At 34.9% G+C, this 23,132-nt stretch overlaps 1 protein-coding gene across 1 annotated transcript in view; it reads right to left on the bottom strand.

Annotated features, from left to right (window-relative positions):
- LOC111062771 (ets DNA-binding protein pokkuri) overlaps positions 1-22,825 on the bottom strand; it is a 69,857-nt gene extending 47,032 nt beyond the window's left edge. The window contains exon 1 of the mRNA XM_039438720.1: positions 22,359-22,825. Coding sequence (XP_039294654.1) covers positions 22,359-22,485 — 127 coding nt within the window. The 5' untranslated portion in view covers positions 22,486-22,825. The remainder of the gene's footprint in view (positions 1-22,358) is intronic.
- Between the last annotated feature and the right edge of the window lie 307 nt (positions 22,826-23,132).

The raw sequence follows: 23,132 nt of genomic DNA, 5'->3' as shown, positions 1-23,132 counted from the left end.
TGAATATTTCCTATTTTAGTGATAATAATGTGAAATATTTTCTTCTATATTCGGTTTTGAAGCATCTAAATTTAGAAATCTACTTTGTAAATTAATTAAGGACTGAAAATGTTGTGAAGTGAACAACTACAAGACTTGGCCTATTTCGGACTATGTGTAATCTTATCTAAATTTGGGAGAGGAATAGCACAAGGTTATCTCATTTTTTCTCTCCCTATCGTTTTGATGATGTACTTATTGTATGAATCAATCAATAAAATCAATGTTAATCAAGTGCTGACTTTAAAACATTAATCTTATAATTGACACTCACTCATCTATTAAAGCATCTCTATAATATTATTGGAATTGCAAACATCATATTATATGCAAAGTGCTGACTTTAAACGGGAATAACACCATAGGAGCGTGTCACCGTATATCACTAGTAGGGTTTATAATCCCGCCCTATCACTATAGGGACATGAGAACAAATCAAAATTCAAGTAACGAAAAGCTCTGAAATGAAAATCGAATCTGTAGGCTGTAGCTTCTCCGTTGAGACAATCAAATCAAATGGTACGTGTCACTAAACTACAAGAGTAACACATGTGAAACAAAGATCCAACAAAAAAAGAAAAAACATTCCGAATCAAAGTCACTTGTGATTCAAGTCTAGTTGCCTCCCTTCCCCCTCTCACTCACTCTCTCTCTTCCCTTAACTTCTGTCTCTCTGAAAGGAATAGAACAATAGCTGGATTCCATCATATCAGCCACATCTTGAACAATCAAATTGTCTCCAGTATAGTAATGTCCAACACGAGGGGAGAAAAACGTGATCCCTGGAGAACCTCGGACACTAAACATGTTCACATGCTCGAAGACAGCATTTGTAAGTACATGATGGGCATAATATGTAAGTACATGTAAGTGTACACACCGAGTTGAGTGTACATGAAGGATTTCCAGACAGGAAACGCATCCTATGAACGTGGCATTCAATCAAAACGATTTGATAGGTCTATGAATTGTGTCTTGACAGACAATGGAAGAATTGAATTCTTATTGTGTTCATTGATCCCTTCTTTGAATGAAGGTTTTTGTTTACAACGATATAATAGACGTCTTAGGGCATACAATTGATCTTATTTTATGGTCTAGACGTCTAGTCAAAGACCAAGATTCATATTATATTCTACTTTGTATAAACCATATCCTCAATGGAATTGCATAAATAAGTAATTATCATCTTTATTGATGAGATTGACTTTAATTATGATGTGCTACGTCCTGATAGACCCATTGCACTTAACATCATTACAATACACAAAGTCAATTAATGAAAATATATATAATATTATTTTTGAGAGAGAGAGAGAGTGTGTGTGTGATTAGAGTAGGAGTGTTCTTTATTCATGTAAGTTATGTTGAAATATTTACTGGCTTATAAAGAGAGATTGATTGATTGATTTATTTATCATATGCCAGGTCTTGAAAAACCTATTGCATTCATAACATTACGAGAGAGAGAGATTCAGATTCAGATTTCTTTATTCATGTGTTTAACAAAATTCAACTTACGTGTTTTAGCGTTTGAAATAATTAGCAGTAAGAGTGAAATAGCATGATGAATCATCTACAGGCTAAAGAGTTTTATTGAGCAAAGAAATATGATGAAATATGCGAATATTGAGGTATTACTTACTGTACTGTTTTCACATGAAACTGTGAAGTTTGGACCTAGATGTTCATTATTAGAAAAGGTATCGAGGATGACCTTCCCTTCAGCACTTGAACGTTGATAAAGAAGGTTGGAGAGAGAGATTGATTGATTAGCTGCCTTTATTAAAAACCTGGGAGGGCGAAGTTAGGGCGCAGAGAGAGAGGAAGAGAGAGAATTTTCCACAGTACTGAAAGCAAGACACTGAACACAGTGTGACGATGATAATAAATTATAATAAGAATAATAATTACTATATTAGCTTAAATAGGAATTGAAAAATTCAAACACCACCGTATCTTCGATTTTATCATGTCCTCTTCTTATTCTATTTCTTTCTTTTATTTTCTCCCTGTATGTATCTTTCATCCATTATCCATTAATACAAAAAGTACATCATCGAAATGCATCTAATAGGTTCCTTCACATCTCAATGTATCTAATAATTACTTTGGTAATTGAAGAAACTTGAGAAATTGTCAAAAAACCACTCTATTTTAATAAAAATTTATTCCACAGGAGCATACTTTCGTGTGTGCTCACCTTACTATTGTAGTTTCATTCACACTACTCTTGTAAACGTTTTTTCCCCAAACTTTTTCTGCACACAATTAGCAGTCTCGCTTCTCTCGGCTATATACAGGATTCCAAACTTATTTCACACTAACATGAAACTCACTCTAAACTGTCAGCATTGGATAAATGGGAAGCATTGATACTATCCCTATAAGGAAAGCTGACAGAGTGAAGTGAATCTACTACACACTAATCTCCTCCAAGGTCATTTCCTTGTTCAGAAGTGCTGCTTCTCCTCTTCTTCCCTTCCCCCCGCATCATCTATAATATTCTTCATCTTGAACCCCTCTTTCCCCTTAGACTCCATTCCATCATAATATTCCTCTTCTTGTCTCCCCCTTCCTCTTCCAACATCTACTATTTACCGCTATGTTTCTTTTTTACTCATTTCCTACGTCATCAGTTTCATCCTTCTACCCTTTTGCGGACGGCGTTTAATTAATTCAAGCTGCAATTTCCCTTTTCTTTGTTCGTATTCCAATACTCAGAAGTCTCTAGATATACCTGAGTATTTTACTAGTGTCGTCTCGTATATATAAGTCTCGTATAATAATAAGTAGTGAAAATGTTTTGTGGTTCTCCTTTAATGTGAAGAATGTTCTCGTATAATGGTTACCATGTTTTCAAAATGTCCAGAAATTAAGATTAATATACAGGGTGATTCCTAATTATGGTAAAATAATTTCATACAACGTAATAGTAGTGGAGGTAAAAAAAAGAAAAAAAGTTCTTATAAATATATATTCATAAACGCTTCATTAGCGAGCCTCTGGCGAAATACACCGATGCTGAATTGTTTGGGGACTAGTTTTTGAAAAATTATGCTGGATTCATATGGAAAAATATCTGAAAAATTGAATAGAACTAGTCTGGAAACTGTAGTGTGAGTAGTTTTTGAGAAAAAAGTTGAAATATGCAAAAAACTAAGTAGAAGAACAAAGACATCTATGTTTGATGCCCAATAACTTTCTTTAAAGACCAGTGAACAAATAATTTTTCGCAATAAAAATTGTAGAGAATTTAATTCTGAAAAGAATTATGTAAGCTGTGTAAACTAAATTTAAATAAAATGTATTCTTATGTAGTACATTACTCCACAAAAATTTGCTGTTTTATGAGGAGAGAACTAATAACTCATAGGTTGTAGCGAAAACTTTCATCCAGTATATAGACTAGTTCTATTCAATTTTTCAGATATTTTTCAATATGAATCCAGCATAATTTTTTTCAAAAACTAGTCCCCAAACAATTCAGCATCGGTGTATTTCACCAGAGGCTCGCTAATGAAGCGTTAATAAATATATGTTTATGAGAACTTTTTTTCTTATTTTTACCTCTACTATCACGTATTAAATTATTTTACCATAATTAAGAACCACTCTGTATATTACCCAGCAGCAGGACATGTGTTATCAATTCTTTCTAAATATACATTTTTTATAAGTCCTTTCAATACTTATCAAGGTCGACAGTTATCCAACACGCATAGGGATGAAAAATTCAGATAACTCCCACAAAATATCCCGTTTTTGCTAACGGGAGCCATCAGGATATCAGCTTTCCATCTAACACAATATGGGAAATCGACGTTTGATCAACGGAGGTTGGTTGCATAGATCTCGTTTGATCCACGGTTTCATAGATCTCGAGTTATACACCTCGGATTTCAAGATAACAAAGGAACGAATTCCAATCTTCAAGATGCGCTGAATCTGAGATCGATCAGCTGTTTCGATCTATCGAAAGTTTCACGAAAAACTAGACAAAACACTCCCAATAACGGTACCCCGTAATTTGAAACCACCACAAAATTCAACAAAAACGAGTTAGATTGTACCGTACAGTACCACACGATCGTCTTACCCAATCCCAAGATTTTGTCAGGTAGCTGAAAGCCCTCAAAAATTGCATCGGGGTTTTTTTGGGGACCCCGCCCATCAACATCTCGAAAGACATTCATTTCTAGTGTCCCATTTTCTCGGTATTCCTTTATGTCGGTGCATCATCATTCACTGCAGAAGTCCCTCAGTTTTGTCCCTTGAAACTTATCTGGGGATGCTCAAAGAGGTTCTGTCCTTTTTTTCCTCGGGAAGGCTTCCTTTGTGAGGCACATCCGGTCGGTCCCGGGTTCGAGACCCCCGGAGGGTGGCGACCAACATTCTTCGGGAGGGTGAAAGGGTCTAGTTTTTTGTGGTCTAGAATCTAGGGTGGATCTATGGGTCTCTACAGATATACACATATATCTAGGCTAGGTATCTATGTAAGGTGGGTCTATATATATACAGTTTCATAGATCTCTACATATACACAGATATATCCAGGCTAGGTCTCTTCATGTAAGGTGGGTCTATGTATATAGAGGTCCATGGGTCTCTATATATATAATATACAGATATAATCTAGGCTGGGTCTCCTTATGTAGTATATGAGGTGGATCTATATAGATTCCTGTATATACAGGACTGAGGGTCTCTGAATATATACAGATATATCTAGGCTGGGTCTCAGAATAGTATATAGAAAGTGGGTCTATATAGTGACCTTTATATGTATATAGATTCCTGTATATACAGACCTGAGGGTCTCTGTATATATACAGATATATCTAGGCTAAGTCTCTTTATGTAGTATATAAAGTTGATATAGTCTATAAGGTGGATCTATATAAAGAGTCATGTATATGTATATCTAGATTCCTCTATAAATACAGGTCTGTGGGTCTCTGTATATTATATATTTATGTCTTTTGTGGTAGAGAGATCCTTTTGGTTGTTATGGATTCCTGTTCCCCGCACCTTCATAATCCACAGGTTTCTGTGTCCTTCGCACTCCCCTTTCACCCGAATTCCACCCCTCCAAAACTCAACACCAAATCCCTAACCTAACCTAACATAATCTGACCTATCCTAACTGTACAAGATGTGAGATTCATTTCAAATATTTTATTTATTCACAACAATAGGAAAATTACAACAAATAGAGGCTTAGAGCTTCTTTTCCCCCTTTTTGTGTAGTTGAGAAGTTGATATTGTGGTAATCATTGATAAATAAAACACTAAAAAGACTATTAAAAAATAAAAAGACTAAGATATTGTCAAAAACCACAGATTCTATTGAAATTTATAAAGACCGGTTTCGGTTGATACACCATTGTCATTCTCTGATAAACTATAGAGATTATAACGATATATGAAGCTTAGCTTTATGCCTAAACAAGCCTCATTGGAAATAAATTGTTCACACAAACAGAAGCTGAATCGGTAGGAAAGAAAGAAAAATGAGAGAAATAGCAATATTGTTGGCATTGATTAGATTAACATGTAACCAATCTCTATGAATCTCAAGGCTAGACACACACCAGTTAGTCAAGACATGATCAGACACGTTTAGTCACAATACTTCAGATTGTTGCTTATGACGCAACACACACTGATTAGTCATTGCAATTAGACATGTCTTCATAAGCAACTATGTGAAGTATTGTGACTGAACGTGTCTTAAGCCTAATTCTAGGCACACATCAGTTAGGCAAAACAAGACAAGACATCATCAGACACAATACTTCACATAGTTGCTTATGAAGACATGTCTAATTGCAATGACTAATCAGTATGTGTAGCGTCATAAGCAACTATGTGAAGTATTGTGACTGAACGTGTCTTAAGCCTAATTCTAGGCACACATCAGTTAGGCAAAACAAGACAAGACATCATCAGACACAATACTTCACATAGTTGCTTATGAAGACATGTCTAATTGCAATGACTAATCAGTATGTGTAGCGTCATAAGCAACTATGTGAAGTATTGTGACTGATCATGTCTTGTCTTGTCTTAGTGCCTAACCTTAGTGTTTATCAATTTTGGGAGAAGAGCAGTTTTTGGCTGATCTTGATGCTCTCTCCCAGTTATAGATTCATGTTTAGTAATCTATGATTTAATAAAGGAATGAATTGGCTTATTCATGTACGGGATAGGAAATTCACGAATGATCGAAATTCACGCATCATCACGTCTCAACTACTGGACTGAATATTTCTACTGGTATTGTGGAATCCTATCTGAAAATCGTATATAACCTAATATACAAAGATATAAAGAGAATGGTATCTGATCATCCCCCGCTAAAAGCATATAGCTGTAGTTTTCTATAGAAACCCGTAACAAACCCAGATTTATGCGTAAAATCTCTCTCCGCCTTTTGGCTACCTGTAACTTTTTGTCTAGTTTCCAACACAAAACTTTCAATTTCTTTGATGTCCAACAAAATTCCTCACCACTGTTTACAACGTGGGATTCCTTCCTCCTTTTCCATTCTCCTTCTCCTTCTTCATTTTCTTCTTCTTTTTCTACATCGTTAATTCCGGCCGGACAAAGAATTCGGTTGTAACATTTTCTCGGAAAAACGGACAATGCGATGTTTTATATGGCGCTAAACTTTGAGCTGGGTTATAGTTGGGGATAGTTTTGGGTTTATAGTGACAAGGGTTTGGTTTGTAGTTGTTCAGTAGAAAAAAAATGTCACATGTCATCTCAGTTTTATAAACAAAAATGTATTCAGTAGTTGAAATACAAGATGGAAATGAGTAGTTAGTTTAATATTGTCAAATATGCTCACAGTTGTACGTACATCTATTTAATTTAACTGTAATTAAGTGATGTCATTTAAAAGACCTACAGACTTATGGAGCACGAATACACGTATTTCGCTTTTCATCAGCTGATGCTATTCTTATTATATCTGCACTTTTCGTATACAAAAAAAATATGATACAGATCTAATAAGCTTTGGATCAGCTGATGAAAAGCGAAATACGCGTGTTCGTGGTTCATAAGACTGTACTCACCTTCACATAAATAATGTCAGGAGAACCAATAAGGGAAACGACCACGACAGTAATCATCGTTAAATCATCGTTAAACTTATAGACTGGGTTTGAGCGTAGTAATTGAATGACTGTGATATACTTCAAAAGTTGTAACGTACAGTATTGCAGAAATAAGTTCCCTTTTCCCTTTCAACTCTAGATAAATCAAGAAAGATGCTAAAAAAATCCAACCAACCAATGACTATTACAAGAGTTTGAGTTATTATTTAGCCTGTATTTAATAAAGAATATATGAAAATGGAAAATGAACAACAAATCATCTTGTTGTTCCAAACACTGACATCCATAGAATCAGAAGCTAGAATGCACAGTTTGACGAATCTCCAGACGTTTACGTACTTGTTGCATTATTTTATCTGTAGAGCAGTTTCCTTGTGTGTGAGGAAGACAGAAACGTAAGAACAGAGAGAGAGAGAGAGAGAGAATGAAACTATGGGAGATAATGTGTGAGATGGAGAGAGAGGAAGGAGAGAGAGAGTGACAGTGACTAAGAGACAAAGTGAGATAAATACAGCAGTAAGTAAAAAGAGAGAAAATATTGAGTTAGAATGAGAAACAGAGAGATAGAATGTTTGTGTTTGAGAGAGAGAGTAAGAGATTGAGTCAGTGAGAGGGAGAGAGAGGGTGTGAGTAAGAAAGACAGTGTGAGAGAGAGTGTGAAAGTATGAGACAGAGAGAGTGTGATAAATACAGCAGTAAGTAAAAAGAGAGAAAATATTGAGTTAGAATGAGAAAGAGAGAGATAGAATGTTTGTGTTTAAGAGAGAGAGTAAGAGATTGAGTGAGTGAGAGGAAGAGAGAGAGTGTGTCAGTGGGAGAGTGTGTCGGAGGGAGAGTGTGTTCGAGAGAGAGAGTGTGAGACCAAGTGAATGAGTCAGAGAGAGATAGAGTGAGAGAAGACTGATAAGAGAAACGGAAGACGTTGAAAATAAATTAAAGCTCACAGCTCAGTGCAGTCAGTTTTGACTTCCTCGTGATAAGTTTATCAATTTGAAGAAATACGGAATAAGGTCAAATTGCTGGTCTATTGTTTTGGAGATGTTGTTAACTTGTTATGGCTCCAAGCTTCCTCAAATAATAATTATGATTGATTCTATTTTCTCAGCCGATCTAGAATACCAATAATCACATAATGAATATAGATATAAAATTGGATTTGAATGTATGAATAATTCGTTTTTGAATTGTTTTTTGACGACACTCCAGTCAAGATTGACAGTCAAAATTCAGTGGCGTAACGTTTCCAAACCGGGCCCCCCGCAAAAAAAATTCCGGGCCCCTCTTCTAAAATCGTAACACTTTCTCCAGCCCCCTTCTCCCTTAATCCAAAGCATTAAACTCTAATGTGAACGTACATCTTTCATGAGTGAATTACATAGCTTAGTTGAAAAAATAAAACTTGTTCTCGATTGAATTCTACAATTCAAGTCAAGAATTTATGCTTTAAGCTACAAATATAGAATCCAACCTTTAGAGCTAGAAATAGAGTTAGTAAGTAGTATCTAAGATTCATGAATTATTAAAAAAATAATTTATAAAAACCTTTGATTTGATGTCTCCTACAAGCCTCCTAGTTCTGCAATCACTGCTTTCTGGGTACAGTAGCAGCATAGAGAAACAGTAGTGTAAGTAGATATCCCATGGTATAGGGAATAATTTATGTCGCAACTTTTACTGTTATCTCAAGCCGATTACTGTTGATTATTGTCAATTTTTACTGTTTTGTTGGGGTGATAATTTATAAAAAACCTTTGATTTGATGTCTCCTACAAGCCTCCTAGTTCTGCAATCACTGCTTTCTGGGTACAGTAGCACCATAGAGAAACAGTAGTGTAAGTAGATATCCCATGGTATAGGGAATTTATGTCGCAACTTTTACTGTTATCTCAAGCCGATTACTGTTGATTATTGTCAATTTTTACTGTTTTGTTGGGGTGACAGTGTATGAACGGCACAATTTGAGAGACTACCAGCATCACACAGCTGCATAGGAAAGAACTACGTGAACTATCCGCTTGGGATAACAGTAAAAGTTGCGACATAAACGCCCTATACCATGGGATACTTATGCTATCGTTTCTCTATGGTAGCACCTTGGTTTTTTCTCCCACATGTCTATTTTCTCACATGTTTGTATTCTGATTTCTTGTTCGCGCACTTAAAGAAGTTTAAGTTTTAGGTTTTAGTGAGAAGTTTAAATTTTTCAAGGTTTTAAATTGGAGTTCGATTGATAATATTATTTATTTTATTTATTTGAAAAAAAATGTTCAGAAGAAATAGTAGCCTACCGCACCTTTGAGTTGTCTTCTTACACAATGAATGAAACCTGTCATTTTCCACAATAAAACTTCTGCTTTTTTATCAAAAGTTACTTCCATGATTATTCAATTTTTATTTTCAAAGTATGCAATATATATAATTATCATTTTGGGCCCTAGCCCGGGCCCCCTAGACCGGGTAATTTTATTTTTTCACAAAACCTATATTAGCCTACATATTATCCGGGCCCTAGCCCGGGCCCCTATGAATTAATAATATAGTTATCATCAAACGAAAATCCAAAATTCACCCCGAAGATCTCTGTTAGTGCAAATATTGACAACAGAGTAAACAGCTAGATAGAAATTCAATGATCGCTAATATTCAAAAATTATTTGTCAGCCCGGGAATAACAGAGAATGTAGAACAATGTTTTAATTTGAAGAGTAAACTAGAAATGTGAAATGAATCTGGAACAAATTCCTGTAACGTATATTGTTCTACTTGAAGAAGGCTGTATAAAGTTAGTGTTTTTTCCAGCCACCCCCATCAATCCAAATTTGAAGGTTCAACTATGTAACGATATGTCACGGTCATGAGCATACTCACACACTCACTCATGTGCATCATGCATGTTGAAATGGGATGGGACTACTAGTTCTTCTTCTCCCTCTCATCCTACTCCTCCTCCACCACCACCTCCATCTCCTTCACCACCCCTCCTCCTCCTAATCCTCACCCATGCTTCACGACAATGATAGCTCACCCCATTTTTGGTTTCAAGGCCAAGGGGTGGAGATCTAAATCACTATGATCTATCTTTCAGATGCTTCGAAACAACCTGCTCTAGTGGGCCTATAATAGTGGAGGGATATCTTCACCCTCCTATAACACCATCCATTATCGCCCTCTTCCTCCTTTTTTGTCGTTCCCCTATCTTCCACATTTTTCCTTCTCTTTCCTTCGTCTCATACTCGTTTCACACTTATTATTTGTCTCTATTTTTGTTCTTCCACTTCTCATCTTCCGTAATCGAAGACTTCCCTCATTTACTTATTTATTTATTATTCAATTCTTCATTTACTTCCTTCTTATCAAATACAATAAGAAACTCGTAGTTGTCGTCTTCCTACAAGGATTAGGCAATTTGCCTGTTCCGACTTTAAACTCACCAACACATCCATCTTTTACGAGGTCTGCCCACACTTCTCCTTCCAACCGGGTTACACGACATGACTGCCCTGGGAATCCTGTCGCTCTCCATCCTTTCAACATGATCTTTCCAGTTTTGTCGATTTTCTTCAATCTTTTGCCATATGGAGATTCTGGTGAGCTAGCTTCTTATATCGACATTGTAAAGCCTATCTTCCCTTGTGTACCCTTATTGCATTTGATGCAATATTTCCATCTCTGTTCCTTCTATAGGAACATTACACTTGTCTTTTACCACTGATCACGATGCATATTATTCCCACTTTTATCCACACCCTCATTCATCTCTCTTCTTTTCTATATTTCCTTCTACGTTCTCTCTCACTCTCACACTCTCACTTTCAGTATATGAAAGAGAGATTCACCCCTCTTGCGCACATCCATGGTATACTTTCATGATAAGTTTCATTCCACATGGATGCAAATAACAACTTTAGTTTGCTAATGTGATAATGCTTTGGTATAATGTTGATGGCTCAATATGTACAATATTATTTCCTTCAATATTTGTAATTGATTAATACTGATGCGGAACTGTAAATAATTATTTATTTCTTGAGTTTCATTCAATTTTATATTGTCTATTTTTGTAAATGTTACCATAGGCAACAGCCTTGTAACAATTATCAATAAATATCTTATCTTTTTTATCTTATCACACACACTGTCTCTCTCTCTCTCTTTTTTTTGGTAGAGAGTTAGTAGGAAGGATATTTTTAATATTCTTTCCGAAGAATGGACATTGATATGTCCAAAGCTCCCCCAATTTATGTAGATGCATAACAAAATTACAGTATCTATAGTTATTCCAAATTGCTTTTTTCATATCATTTACAGTTCAATAATATTATTTTCTTAGTCTATATTATGTAAATTTATCTATAATTTTGTAATCTACATAAATAAAGTACTCAATCAATCAATCAATCTCTCCACTGATCACGATCCTAATCATTCTCACTGTCATCCACACCCTCTTTCTTCTCTTTTCTATGTTTTTTTTCTTCGTTCTCTCTCTCTTTAACTCTCTCTTTTTGTCTCTCTCTTTCTCACTAGACGACCAACAACAACAAAAGACAAGAGATCTCTCCCTGTTCCACTGGGTGAATCGCCGCCCCAACTTCCATTCTGCATTACCTATTATTTCCACTACTAAGTTATGCTACTGGTTTTGAACATAGATATAAAATAAATGTGTGGAATAGCGACATATATACAGTATGTCATGCTAATGTGCTACTGTATGTATAGAAATAGGTATATTCTAAAAAAATGCGGCATATATAGGCTACTGTCCTGAGTGCGGTGTAGCCATTATCATCCTCTCAAAGGCAGTAGATCACCGTGACATTGTCTCTCTCTTTCTCACAGTCTCACACTCACTCTCTCTCATTCTATCTCCCCTGGTCAGAGGGTGGGCCCCACAAAGCCTTCACCGGAACAATGCTCCCCTTCTGAGGACGATATTTTTGCCTTCTGCACCTGTTGGATCAGAATTCTACACTACAGGTAGCTATGAATTTTTACTGTGATTTAGCAGATTCTAGCAAACATGTGATAGCTGCAGTATCACCTCTAGGTGGTTCGGAGCCCACCTAAAACGGTTGGTGCAACCTTTGAACCAATGATAACAAAAATTAACACTCAGGCCCGGTCGCACAAAAGCCGGTTAAATTTTAATCGTGATTAATTTCACGAGAACCAATCAGAGAAGGCCTTTTTGATAAGACGGCTTCTCTGTTCTATTCTAAAAAATTCTATTCTATTCTATTTTGATTGGTTCTCGTGGAATTAATTACGATTAAAATTTAATCGGCTTTTGTGCAACCGGCACTAAATATAAAATCGGATATATCGGGAATATTTGATTCACTATTATCTACTATAGAAGGCTGTGAAAGAAGATAATTGGCAACGATTCCGTACTATCATTTCCACTGACTCTATAACGTAAAAATCAACCAAGAATATAGCATTCTTTATTCTCTGAGGAACGGTTGCAAAAAAGCCGGTTAAATCTTAACCGTGAATTATTTCACGAGAACCATTCAGAGAAGGCTTTTTGAAAAGACAGCTTTTCTCTGATTGTTTCTCCTGGAATTAATCACGGTTAAAATTTAACCGGCTTTTGTGCAACCCGCACTATGTGTATTCCATTCTTCTTCAATGTTGATCTGCATCACGGACTGCTTACTATTGAATCACTCTTCCTTTTATCAATAAGAACGACTAGCAGTCAAATTTCTTCAATAAATGAGTTTATTCACTTATTGTAACAACGAGATTTTTAGTTCGATTCTATTCTCTCTGGGTGCAAGTAGCAAGCTCTTAACTACAGTTTCTGTTAGAGACTGTTTCAAGACTCAGTACCGGTTGCACAAAAGCCGATTAAATTTTAACCGTGATTAATATCATGAGAACCAATCAGAGAAGGTTTTTTTGAAAAGACAGCTTCTCTGATTGGTTCTCGTGAAACTAATCACGATTAAAATTTAACCGGCTTTTGTGCAACCGGCGCTCAATAGTCTCTGAAAGAGTTTTCAAAAACAGTTTTCCAACTAGACGCATTTTTGGGGAAGAAAACTTCCCAAAACTAGTCCCAATCCCTTTGAAGTGGGCCAATTAAAAAACAGCGCCTCTTTCCAAATTCTAGCCTATTGTGTCAATGCTGCGACAATAGGCAGCCACCATTGACACAATGTCAGTAACAGACAATAGGCTGCACTTTCTTCACAATCTTGACAGGTTTTTGGCAGGTGAATGGCACTACCTATAGTCAGTAAGAATCACTACGTAATTTCAGCATTTCTAGAATTTTCCCATCATTTCTCATGAATGCTTCCCATTAGACCCATACTGACAGTTTTTTGGTGAATGGAAGCATTGCTATTGACCTTGGTGGTCCGACAAGAGTTTGGTGTTGTTTCATTATCATCGTCATTATCTGAAGAATTGTTGTCAAGGTTAGGTGACGGTGATGCGATGTTTCCGACATTTTCAGACATTCTTTAAACTAGCTTCTGTTTGGGGAATATGCTATGAGTTGTTAGTAGTAGACTAGTTCTAGTTACTAGAGTCTGTTATTAATGTATGATATCTATTGGCTCAACTCACACTTACGCGACTCAGGTCGAGAAGAGACTGCAACACTAGGGCCGGCTGCACCCTAACTTCGCCCTCCCAAGTTTTTAAATAAAGGCAACTAATCAATCAATCAACTTTAGTCTCTTCTCGACACAGCATGTGTTTTCAAATGGTGACGTCGCAGAGACTAGAATCGACTGGTCACCATTATTGGAGACACGTGCTGCGTTGAGAAGAGACTAGAGTCGCAGTCTCTTCTCGAATTGAGTCGCATAAGTGTGAATTGAGCCTTAGTGGTAGATGTCAAGTAAATTAGATATTTGTAGAATTGATAGAACGGATTCCATCAGGCCGTATTTTTCTTCATTTTTCATGAAATGGCCAAAATATGTAAGCTTCCTACTCTTGATAGTGTTCATTACTTCCAAATCCTTATTCATTCGCTCCATTTCTAAATGAGATTTATTTATTATAATTTCTACATTGCTAGAATCAATCCGGCAACGCTGCGGAGATGGAAAATGATAGAGCTATCTGCTTTGTCAAATGATAGAGGAGGATAGCAACACCAATGTTAATCAAATACTGCCATTATAACGTGGACTTCACTATAGAATGAGTAGCAACACAGAAGAAGGAAAGAATGATTGTTCCTTTACTCCGCACTTGCAGGAAGTAAACAGTTGTCTGTTGGAGTAATGGAGTTGGAGTCCCGCTTGCCGACCTTGGAGGTTACGAGAGCCAAGCTTCACTTGGGTTCCTCTGCGATTTCCGCGTGACTAGATTCACGTGCAGACCAGCTAGCCGATATTTGTGACGTCATCAGTCATAAGTCGTCCAAATGCTCTTTGTTTGCTACTATGCAGATAAAGTTTAAAAAAACTCAACATTCACAAGATTTCGATAATGATTAGTTATGTAGAGAGGTCCACGTTACATTGATTAAAATATTGTGTTTGATTAAAATCAAACGTTAAACGTTAAATTGATTAAAATTGTGACAATTTGACAATTTCTTAGTCTTTTTCATTCAATTGGTGTTGTCATCCTACTCAATCATCCGACAAAGCAGATACCTCTATCATTTTCTATCTCCATAACATTGCCAAATCGGTTTTGAACAATTTATAAAATATAATCAATTAGCACCCATTAAATTGCACATATAAGTTTGAAATAAATTTCTGAAACGATCCTTTTCCTCGTATCTGGAGACTTTATTATCTCTTAACTCTCATTTACCAAAACATCAAATCACTTCCTCATATTTTGAAGATTAAACCATATTATAATATTATTTCAAGCATCATTACAGAACTACGCCGATACTAAACGTTTTTGAACTAGCGTGAAATTAAGACATTAATTTATTACTATTCAAGTGTTCAATAGTACAGTAATAAATTTAAATTTCTCTTCCTCATTAAACCAACCAGACTTGCACTTGAAGAAAACAATTGAAAATTTGAAAAAATATGACAAAAAATTCAAGTGCAAACCGAAACATTATAAAGTGCAAGATAAGAGCAATCAAGACTTCAATGTCAAAGGCGCCCTAATATAATCTCAATCGGAAATGAAACAGATAATGACGCGTTTTTATTCATTAATAAAAGATCAAATTTTTAATTTCTCTGTTGCAAAAACGAGTTCCTAGCGTGAAATATTCACAAGAGCCACTCAAGTAAGAGAGCTTTTCAGAAGCACCCACACGATGACGTCAAAACATACTTGAAAAGTATGCTATTTTTGTGAATTTTTTAAATTATGCACTCTGTGAAAGTATTTTGTGATGGAAGTGTGTTGATATTTTATAGAGGTTACAAGTGGGTATTTGAGGATATTTTTTGTGTGGTTTTAATCTAGTTTTCCCATATTAGAGTAGGGAAGGATTTTTCTCCCAAATACGGTAAATTTTTCTCCCTATCAATTGCTATCAATACTAGTTGAGTTGGTAGAATTGTATTTTTTGTAGTGGTATATTTATATTATATTATACTTTCAATTATATTGTAGTGGTATTTTTCTCCCAAATAAAGTAGATTTTTCTCCCTATCTATTGCTATCAATATAGGTAGGTAAAATTGATGATTCTTGCGGTAAAATAATTATAGGATCCTCTCCGATCTCTTTCCTCTTTACGGCTAAGTGCTGAAGGGGAGGGTATCCTTGATACCCTCTCTGAGAATGGACTTCTTAAGGTCCAAACTTCACCGTTTCATGTGAAAACATTACAGTAGTACCTTAACTTTTGCATTTTTCATCATTATTCTTGCTGAATATTATTGTAGAACTCATCAGTTTAATATGATTCACCATGTCATTTTACCGCTACTGGTATTTATTTTTAATGCTAGAACGTAAGTTGAATTATGTTTTGTTAAACACATGAATAAAGGAATCTGAATCTCTGATGAAGGAAAAATTCAAAAGAGGTTTAATGTGGTGAGGAAATATGCAGGGAAAAACTATTGTAATAAGGAAAAATTCTAGAAGAAGGAAAAATTGAAGGTTTCATTTTGTAGAGACGAATTTAGTGGCAATAAATCTCAAATGTTCCTAAATCTCACTTTTTGAAGGGAAATTTAGTGAGAAACTTGTTGTATTTCATATTAATGGGTACTTTAACTGTACTCTCAAATATTCCATCATCTATAATTCATCCATTCATTGACGAAGTAAACAAATATAAGCGATATTAAGTAAAAAACGATCTGACAACGTTGCGGAGCTAGAAAAGGATAGCATTATCTGCTTTGAAGAATGATAGACGAGCATAGCAACACCAGTGTTAATACTAAATACTGCCATTATAACGTGAACCTCACTGTAGGTTATCATCGATAACCATCGTATCCTAATTCTAATTATTTCTTATAGAGGTATTCATCAACATATTGTTCAATACTTCTCCAGCTTATAACTTGACAGATTGATTGAATAATAAACTATTATTTTCATGAATTAGGCCCGGTTGCACAAAAACTGGTTAAATTTTAACAGTGATTAATTTCACGAGAACCAATCAGAGAAGGCGTTTTTGAAAAATCACGGTTAAAATTTAACTGGCTGTTGTGAACCGGCCAAAACAGTGTATAACCATAGAGAAACAATAGTGTAAGTAGATATCCCATGGTATAGGCCTTTTATGTCGCAACTTTTACTGTTATCTCAAGCCGATAGTCCATGTAGTTCTTTCCCGTGAAGCTTTATGACGCTGGTATAGTCTCTCATATTGTGCCGAAATAACATAAATAACATATTGTTATCTCAAGCCGATTACTGTCGATTATTGTCGATTTTTACTGTTTTGACCGGGTAAGAGTGTATGAACGGCACAATATGAGAGACTATACCAGCGTCATAAAGCTTCACGGGAAAGAACTACATGGACTATCGGCTTGAGATAACAGTAAAAGTTGTGACATAAACGCCCTATACCATGGGATATCTACTTATGCTATTGTTTCTCTATGGTATAACCCAGCATAATTGTCATCTAGATATATTAAAAATGATTCCTATTTTATCTTGCAATATCAACCAGACAAAATTCCTCTCCAAATTATCATTTGAAAGGAAATATGGTTCTCGAAACGAAAACTTCACGGATTCGTCATCTCAATAAATGAAGAATTATTCTAATCTTATCTCAAAACACCAACCAGACAAATTCTTCTCCAAAATACTATTTTGTGAAAGGAAATATGGTTTTCGAAAAGAAATTTTCACGGATCTGTAGTTGGCTATTGTTTGAGAGTTGGAAGAGCCGGGAAAAAGAGAAGCAAAACTATTTTTAGTGCTCTAGTTGAACGGAACCATCTAAAAATAGTCGTTGAACAACAGCACGCATTTGTAGCATTGACGGGAAAATATTCGGATTTAATTTTGAGATGCGGTTTTAACAGGATATAAGCATGTGCTGCCAGATAGACTACATCCGTCTAGATTTAGCTGCAGCTAAAATTCTTGTTAGTAATACAGAATAAATTGTTACTAACTAAAATAAAAAATATTATTAGAGTACTTACTTGAATTATCCATCCCTAAAAATATAATAAAATTGTACAAAAAATATAAATTGAATTAAATCAACAAGAAATCTGAAGATGAGTACCTCACAAATAATTTTTTATTTATTTATTAAATAATAGAAATTGATAACTACAATTGACTCAATACATAGGCTGATATTGAGGGCAGTGTTTGAAAACAAACCTAATAAACTAGTAGTTCTGTGAACAGTAGACCTCACGCAGTATTCTCATCCACAAGTACCTGATTGAAACTATAGACCTTATGGAAATACAGCAATAGACTGGCTTCTCCACACATCTGTGTAATTACTTGTCAGCTGATTAATGATGAATAATTCTATAGTCTGATTTTTACTCTAATATTGGCGTATGAAGGAGGCTCCTTTTTCCTTTTATATTATCCTTGAAATGGAAAATTTTCAAAAGCCTGTATATACATTAATATTTATTTAAATTCATAATTTTGTTTGGTTTGTATTATACATTTTTACTAATTTTATTATAAAAAACTTTAATCCCATATCAGTGAATGAAGTTTGTAAATAGTAATTATTACACGCAATAAGCAACTAATTACTTATACCCCAACACATATAATATATAGTGGGGTGTATATTTATTCATTGAAATTATCATTTATTCATTGTTGAAACACCGCTGATTATGTAGTTATATACAATACTATATTACAATATTCTAATGTTGCATTCAATCTTCATTGTAATTAAAGTTTTCATAATATGTGAAATTTGCTGCATAATTGGCTGTTGTACTGTAATTTATTGTAGATTCGTGTATGAACCAGAATGTATTGTAACTTACTTGAATAAATAAATTTGAATTTGAATTTGAATTTGAATACGTCGACGCGCAATTAAAAAAGGAACATACCTGTCAAATTCCATGAAAATCTATTATCGCGTTTCGCCGTAAATGCGCAACATTTAAACATCTAAACATTTAAACATTAAGAGAAATGCCAAACCGTCGACTTGAACCTCACTTCGCTCGATCAAACATAAGAGCGTTCATAGTCAATCCTCACACTCTGGTTGTCTAATAATCAATAACTTGTAAGAACGGTTCATAATCTGAATATACCATCATTTTATCATTCATTCATCTATACAATAAGTACATTATCAAAATGATAGGGAGAGGAAAAATAAGGCAACCTTGTGCTATTCCTGACCCAAATTTAGATAACACATAGTCCGAAATAGGTTAAGTCTTATAGTTCTTCAATTCACAAAACTTTCAGTCCTCAAGTATTTTCGCAAAGTAGATTTTCATCATTGAAGTATTTTCAAAGTAGACATTGAGATAATCACCACCATCAAATGCAAAAAGATTCAGTATCTGGGACATGTAATGAGAAACGACGTAAGATATTCTCTATTACAGGTGATTCTCCAAGGAAAGATTTTTGGAAAGAGGGGCCCAGGTAGAAGAAGAATTTCTTGGCTAAACAACATCCGATCCTGGTGTGGAAAAAGCTCCATAGAAATATTTCGTATTGCCGTGGATAAAGTGAAAATCGCCATGTTGATCGACCACGTTCGTAGCGGACAGGCACAATAAGAAGAAGAAGAAGAAGATTTTCAAATTTAAATGCATTAATTTGTTTTTTTTTCAAATTTTATACGACACGTTCAATTATTTTGATCCAAAATCGAATCCTAAATTATTGTCTTACTAAATTCAAGATTGATTCCAATCCCGTAATAATTGAAAGCATTTAAAAAATCCATGACGTTCAAGCTATTTATCATCCAGAGAAGAAAATTATGAGGAGACATTCTCAAGAGATGATAATTGAATAATTGATATGACGCTTAAAATGCCTACCAAATAAGTACCGTACACCTGTATTGAAAAATGCGTAAATTGCCAGGCCTATCAATTGCGTAGATTGGAGGAGCAATTAGTTGAGTTATACGACAGAAAAAACAACTTTTAATATTAAGTAATCTTAAATGTCAACAAATTTCGTTGAAATCCTTGTTTGGTAAAAGAGTGAAAGGATAGTACAGTATATAGTAGCCTAATGATTAATAATTACAGCTGTCAACAAAATTGATAATTGATTATTGAGTTGATCAATTATGCCTTATACTATTATTATATGGCTCATATTATTATAATATCAAGTCATCCATTATTCAAATAGGATAATTAATAAATTGTTTATGATTAACTTAATAAGATTGAAACGTTCAATTAGATCCACTGTAGTACTTCGGTCTTGATAACTGAAAACTGAAACTGAAAACTTGACGCAATGAAAGTTGAGCTTCAATTTGAATTGATGGGCTAATCACATTATCGCCACGATAAAGACGTATTAGTAATCACATCAATCAAAAATCTCTACTATGAATGATTGAGGCATTATTTGGAAGATAAGTGACAATTAGTGAGAAACAAATCCAACACACGTAAACAGTGGTTTGAAGGATTAAGAGAAACAAAACATCTTAAATCCTAGGAATCAATTATTTAGTCTAATCGATCAACAACCAGAATAATTCTCAAATTCTTCTCTCAATAAGTCAAGATAAGTTTTCATTGTTTATTTCATTTCCATTGTATGATGGTCTTGCATTGTTGTATTTGTGAAGGATAAGGAGTCACCTGTATTTTGATAAGGATTTATCAATTTTTTTGTTGTATTTTTGCCTAGCAGGTAACCCGTGCTTTGCAAAGGTCTTTTTTAAAACTTGACAAACTGAAAACAATCATTGTTGTATTGTTGTATTTGTGAAGGATAAGGAGTCACCTGTATTTTGGTAAGGATTTATCATAATTGTTCTATTTTTGACAAGCAGCTAACCCGTGCTCCGCAAGGGTCTATTTTAAAACTTGACGTAATAAATCTTGAAGAATTGAAAATAGGCCTATAACCATCCTCGGTTAATTAAGAATCTATATGCAAAATTTCAAGTTAATCTGTCCAATAGTTCAGACGTGATGATGCGTCAAACATAATTTTCCTATCCAGTACGTGTATAAGCTAGTTCTTCACTTTATAGTATAGAGATAAGGAGTAGACTGTTGCCTACATAAATAAATAAATTAATTAATAACTAGACAAAACTCTTTATGCATTCGGAACTACACAAGGGAGTCGTATTTGTGTAGTTAACATATCAGTCAGTCAATCATCCAATAGGCCTATTTCAAATATTCACGTCTTCAAAATTCCCATAAGAATTTTGATATATCTGGAATTAATTTAAAACTAGACAGAACTCTTCATGCAAGCGGAACTAGGCCTACACAAGAAAGTCGTATTTGCTCAGTCAACTTATAAGTTATTCAATCAACCAATATTATTTCAATTACGTCTTCAAAATTCCCTGAAGATATCCCTTGATATATACCAGGAGAGAAACGATTATGAGATTTCCAGTGCTTCTTTGATTATAATGGTGTTTTTATTCAATAATAAAACAATTTAACTATCATAATCATTACACTGCTTGTACAACAGTTATATTTAATGGGAAAAGCCTACTTGAGAATGACGTTGCTATCAAGAATATGACCGTATTTTGTAGCCAAAAAGCAGAGAATATTGAAACCGAGAAATCAGAGAATTTCGCGTCTCTTGCAGAGAATCAAGAAGAAAACATGTCAGCAACGCTCACTAATAACATCAATGCTACCCATTCTATCAATGCTGACAGATTCAAGTGAATGTCACTTTGTAGAGTTTCGGATTTTGCACCCCAAGAACACCTGTAGAGGTTTTTTCTTGAGAGGGAAGTCAACAGGATTGGTATTTTTTGAACTCCAGGAGTCTCTCAAAGATCTCCCATGAAGTCTCTCAAGAAATCCTCATAAGGTAATGCTCAAATAACAGTATTTTTGAAGTTGAGACACTTTGTTTTAAAGTGCTTCAACGTGTCTTAAATTCAACAAAGTTATCAGAGAGTGTTTCATCACGGAAAACAGCATCAACTCTCGAAAATGTCCAGGGTAGTTCCTAAGTTCCCTGCGGAAAACGTAGTTTATGACAATTTAATAAAGTTCAATTGCAGTGTTTTTCAAAACAAAGTATGACTCATACAATACTATCAATATTATCAACTAACCTGAATGTATTTCAGGAGAACAACAAAATTTCTCTCAAAAATTTGATGGTAGTTCCCTCGTTACCTGAGGAAAACGTAGTTTATGTCAACGGAATAATTTTTTTTCAATCGCAGTGTTTTTCAAAACAAAGTATGATTCATTCAATCCTATTAATAATATCAACTAACTTGAATGTATTTCAGGAAAACAACACAATCTCAAAATGATTGGGTTTGTTCCCTCGTTCCCTGAGGAAAACGTAGTTTATGTCAATGGAATAAAGTTCCATTGCAGTGTTTTTCAAAACAAAGTATGACTTATACAATATTATCATCTAACCAGAATGTATTTCAGGAAGGCAAAATCATGATCTCTTGAAAATAATGTTAGGGGTAGTTCCCTCGTTTCCTGAGAAAACCGAAGTTGTTGACAATGGAATAAAATTATTGTTGAGTTTTCAAAGCAAAGTTGATACAGTGTATGCCTCATGCAATACAGTACTATAATAAATATTATCAACACTAACCTGAATGTATTTCTGTGTGATTCGTATCCACAAACCGTCCGATGAACGCTGGATCAAAATTGAAGAAATAATTATTTTTCACAGGCGTCGTGGTGGCAGAATTTCTATCACAGCCGGCAGAAGGCATACAAATTGAAGAGAACTAAATATTTTTTCACAAAAATCTTCAACGAAACGAAAACAACAACCGCTGAGAAGACGCGAACGAACGGAAGGAAGAAAGGAGATGAGTAAAAACAAAAATCAGTTTCTACTGCGAGAAGTTCTTTGGGACATTGTTAGCGCACAATATAATTATTGTTGAAACACCTTTTTGTCACCGATAATAACACAAGAAACGTTGAATCACTTTAGAAGATAAATAGAGAAGTAACTTATTTATCATAACACACCAGGCGACTTGTACATTATAAAATTTGTAGCGTTTATAACCTCCGGCCAACTCAACAACCGGTGAGCAAGTGTAGTGTTTGATTATCATGAAATTTTGTTGGGGGATCAGCTGTTAGTTCGGAATTTCTCCGACAGGCAGCGCTAGTCGACTGTAACGCGTAACGCTTCAGCTTTGAACACAAAATTTCCCTTGCGCTCTTCGGGGATTCTCTTTTTTCCCAGTTGCTGTGATCTGACGAGGGTCGCTTTAGAACTCTTATAACATTTTTTATACAGGGACTAAAGTGAGGTCCACGTTATAATGGAAGTAGAGAAAGATAGAACGGGGTTGCCGATTCTTTGCATGGTTTGCTGAGGGTGATGCCAACATGAACTCGAGGC

This window comes from Nilaparvata lugens, chromosome 12 (assembly GCF_014356525.2).
Source record: "Nilaparvata lugens isolate BPH chromosome 12, ASM1435652v1, whole genome shotgun sequence".
NCBI classification, from domain to species: Eukaryota; Metazoa; Arthropoda; class Insecta; order Hemiptera; family Delphacidae; genus Nilaparvata; species Nilaparvata lugens.
This window is presented reverse-complemented; position numbering and strand designations above follow the sequence as displayed.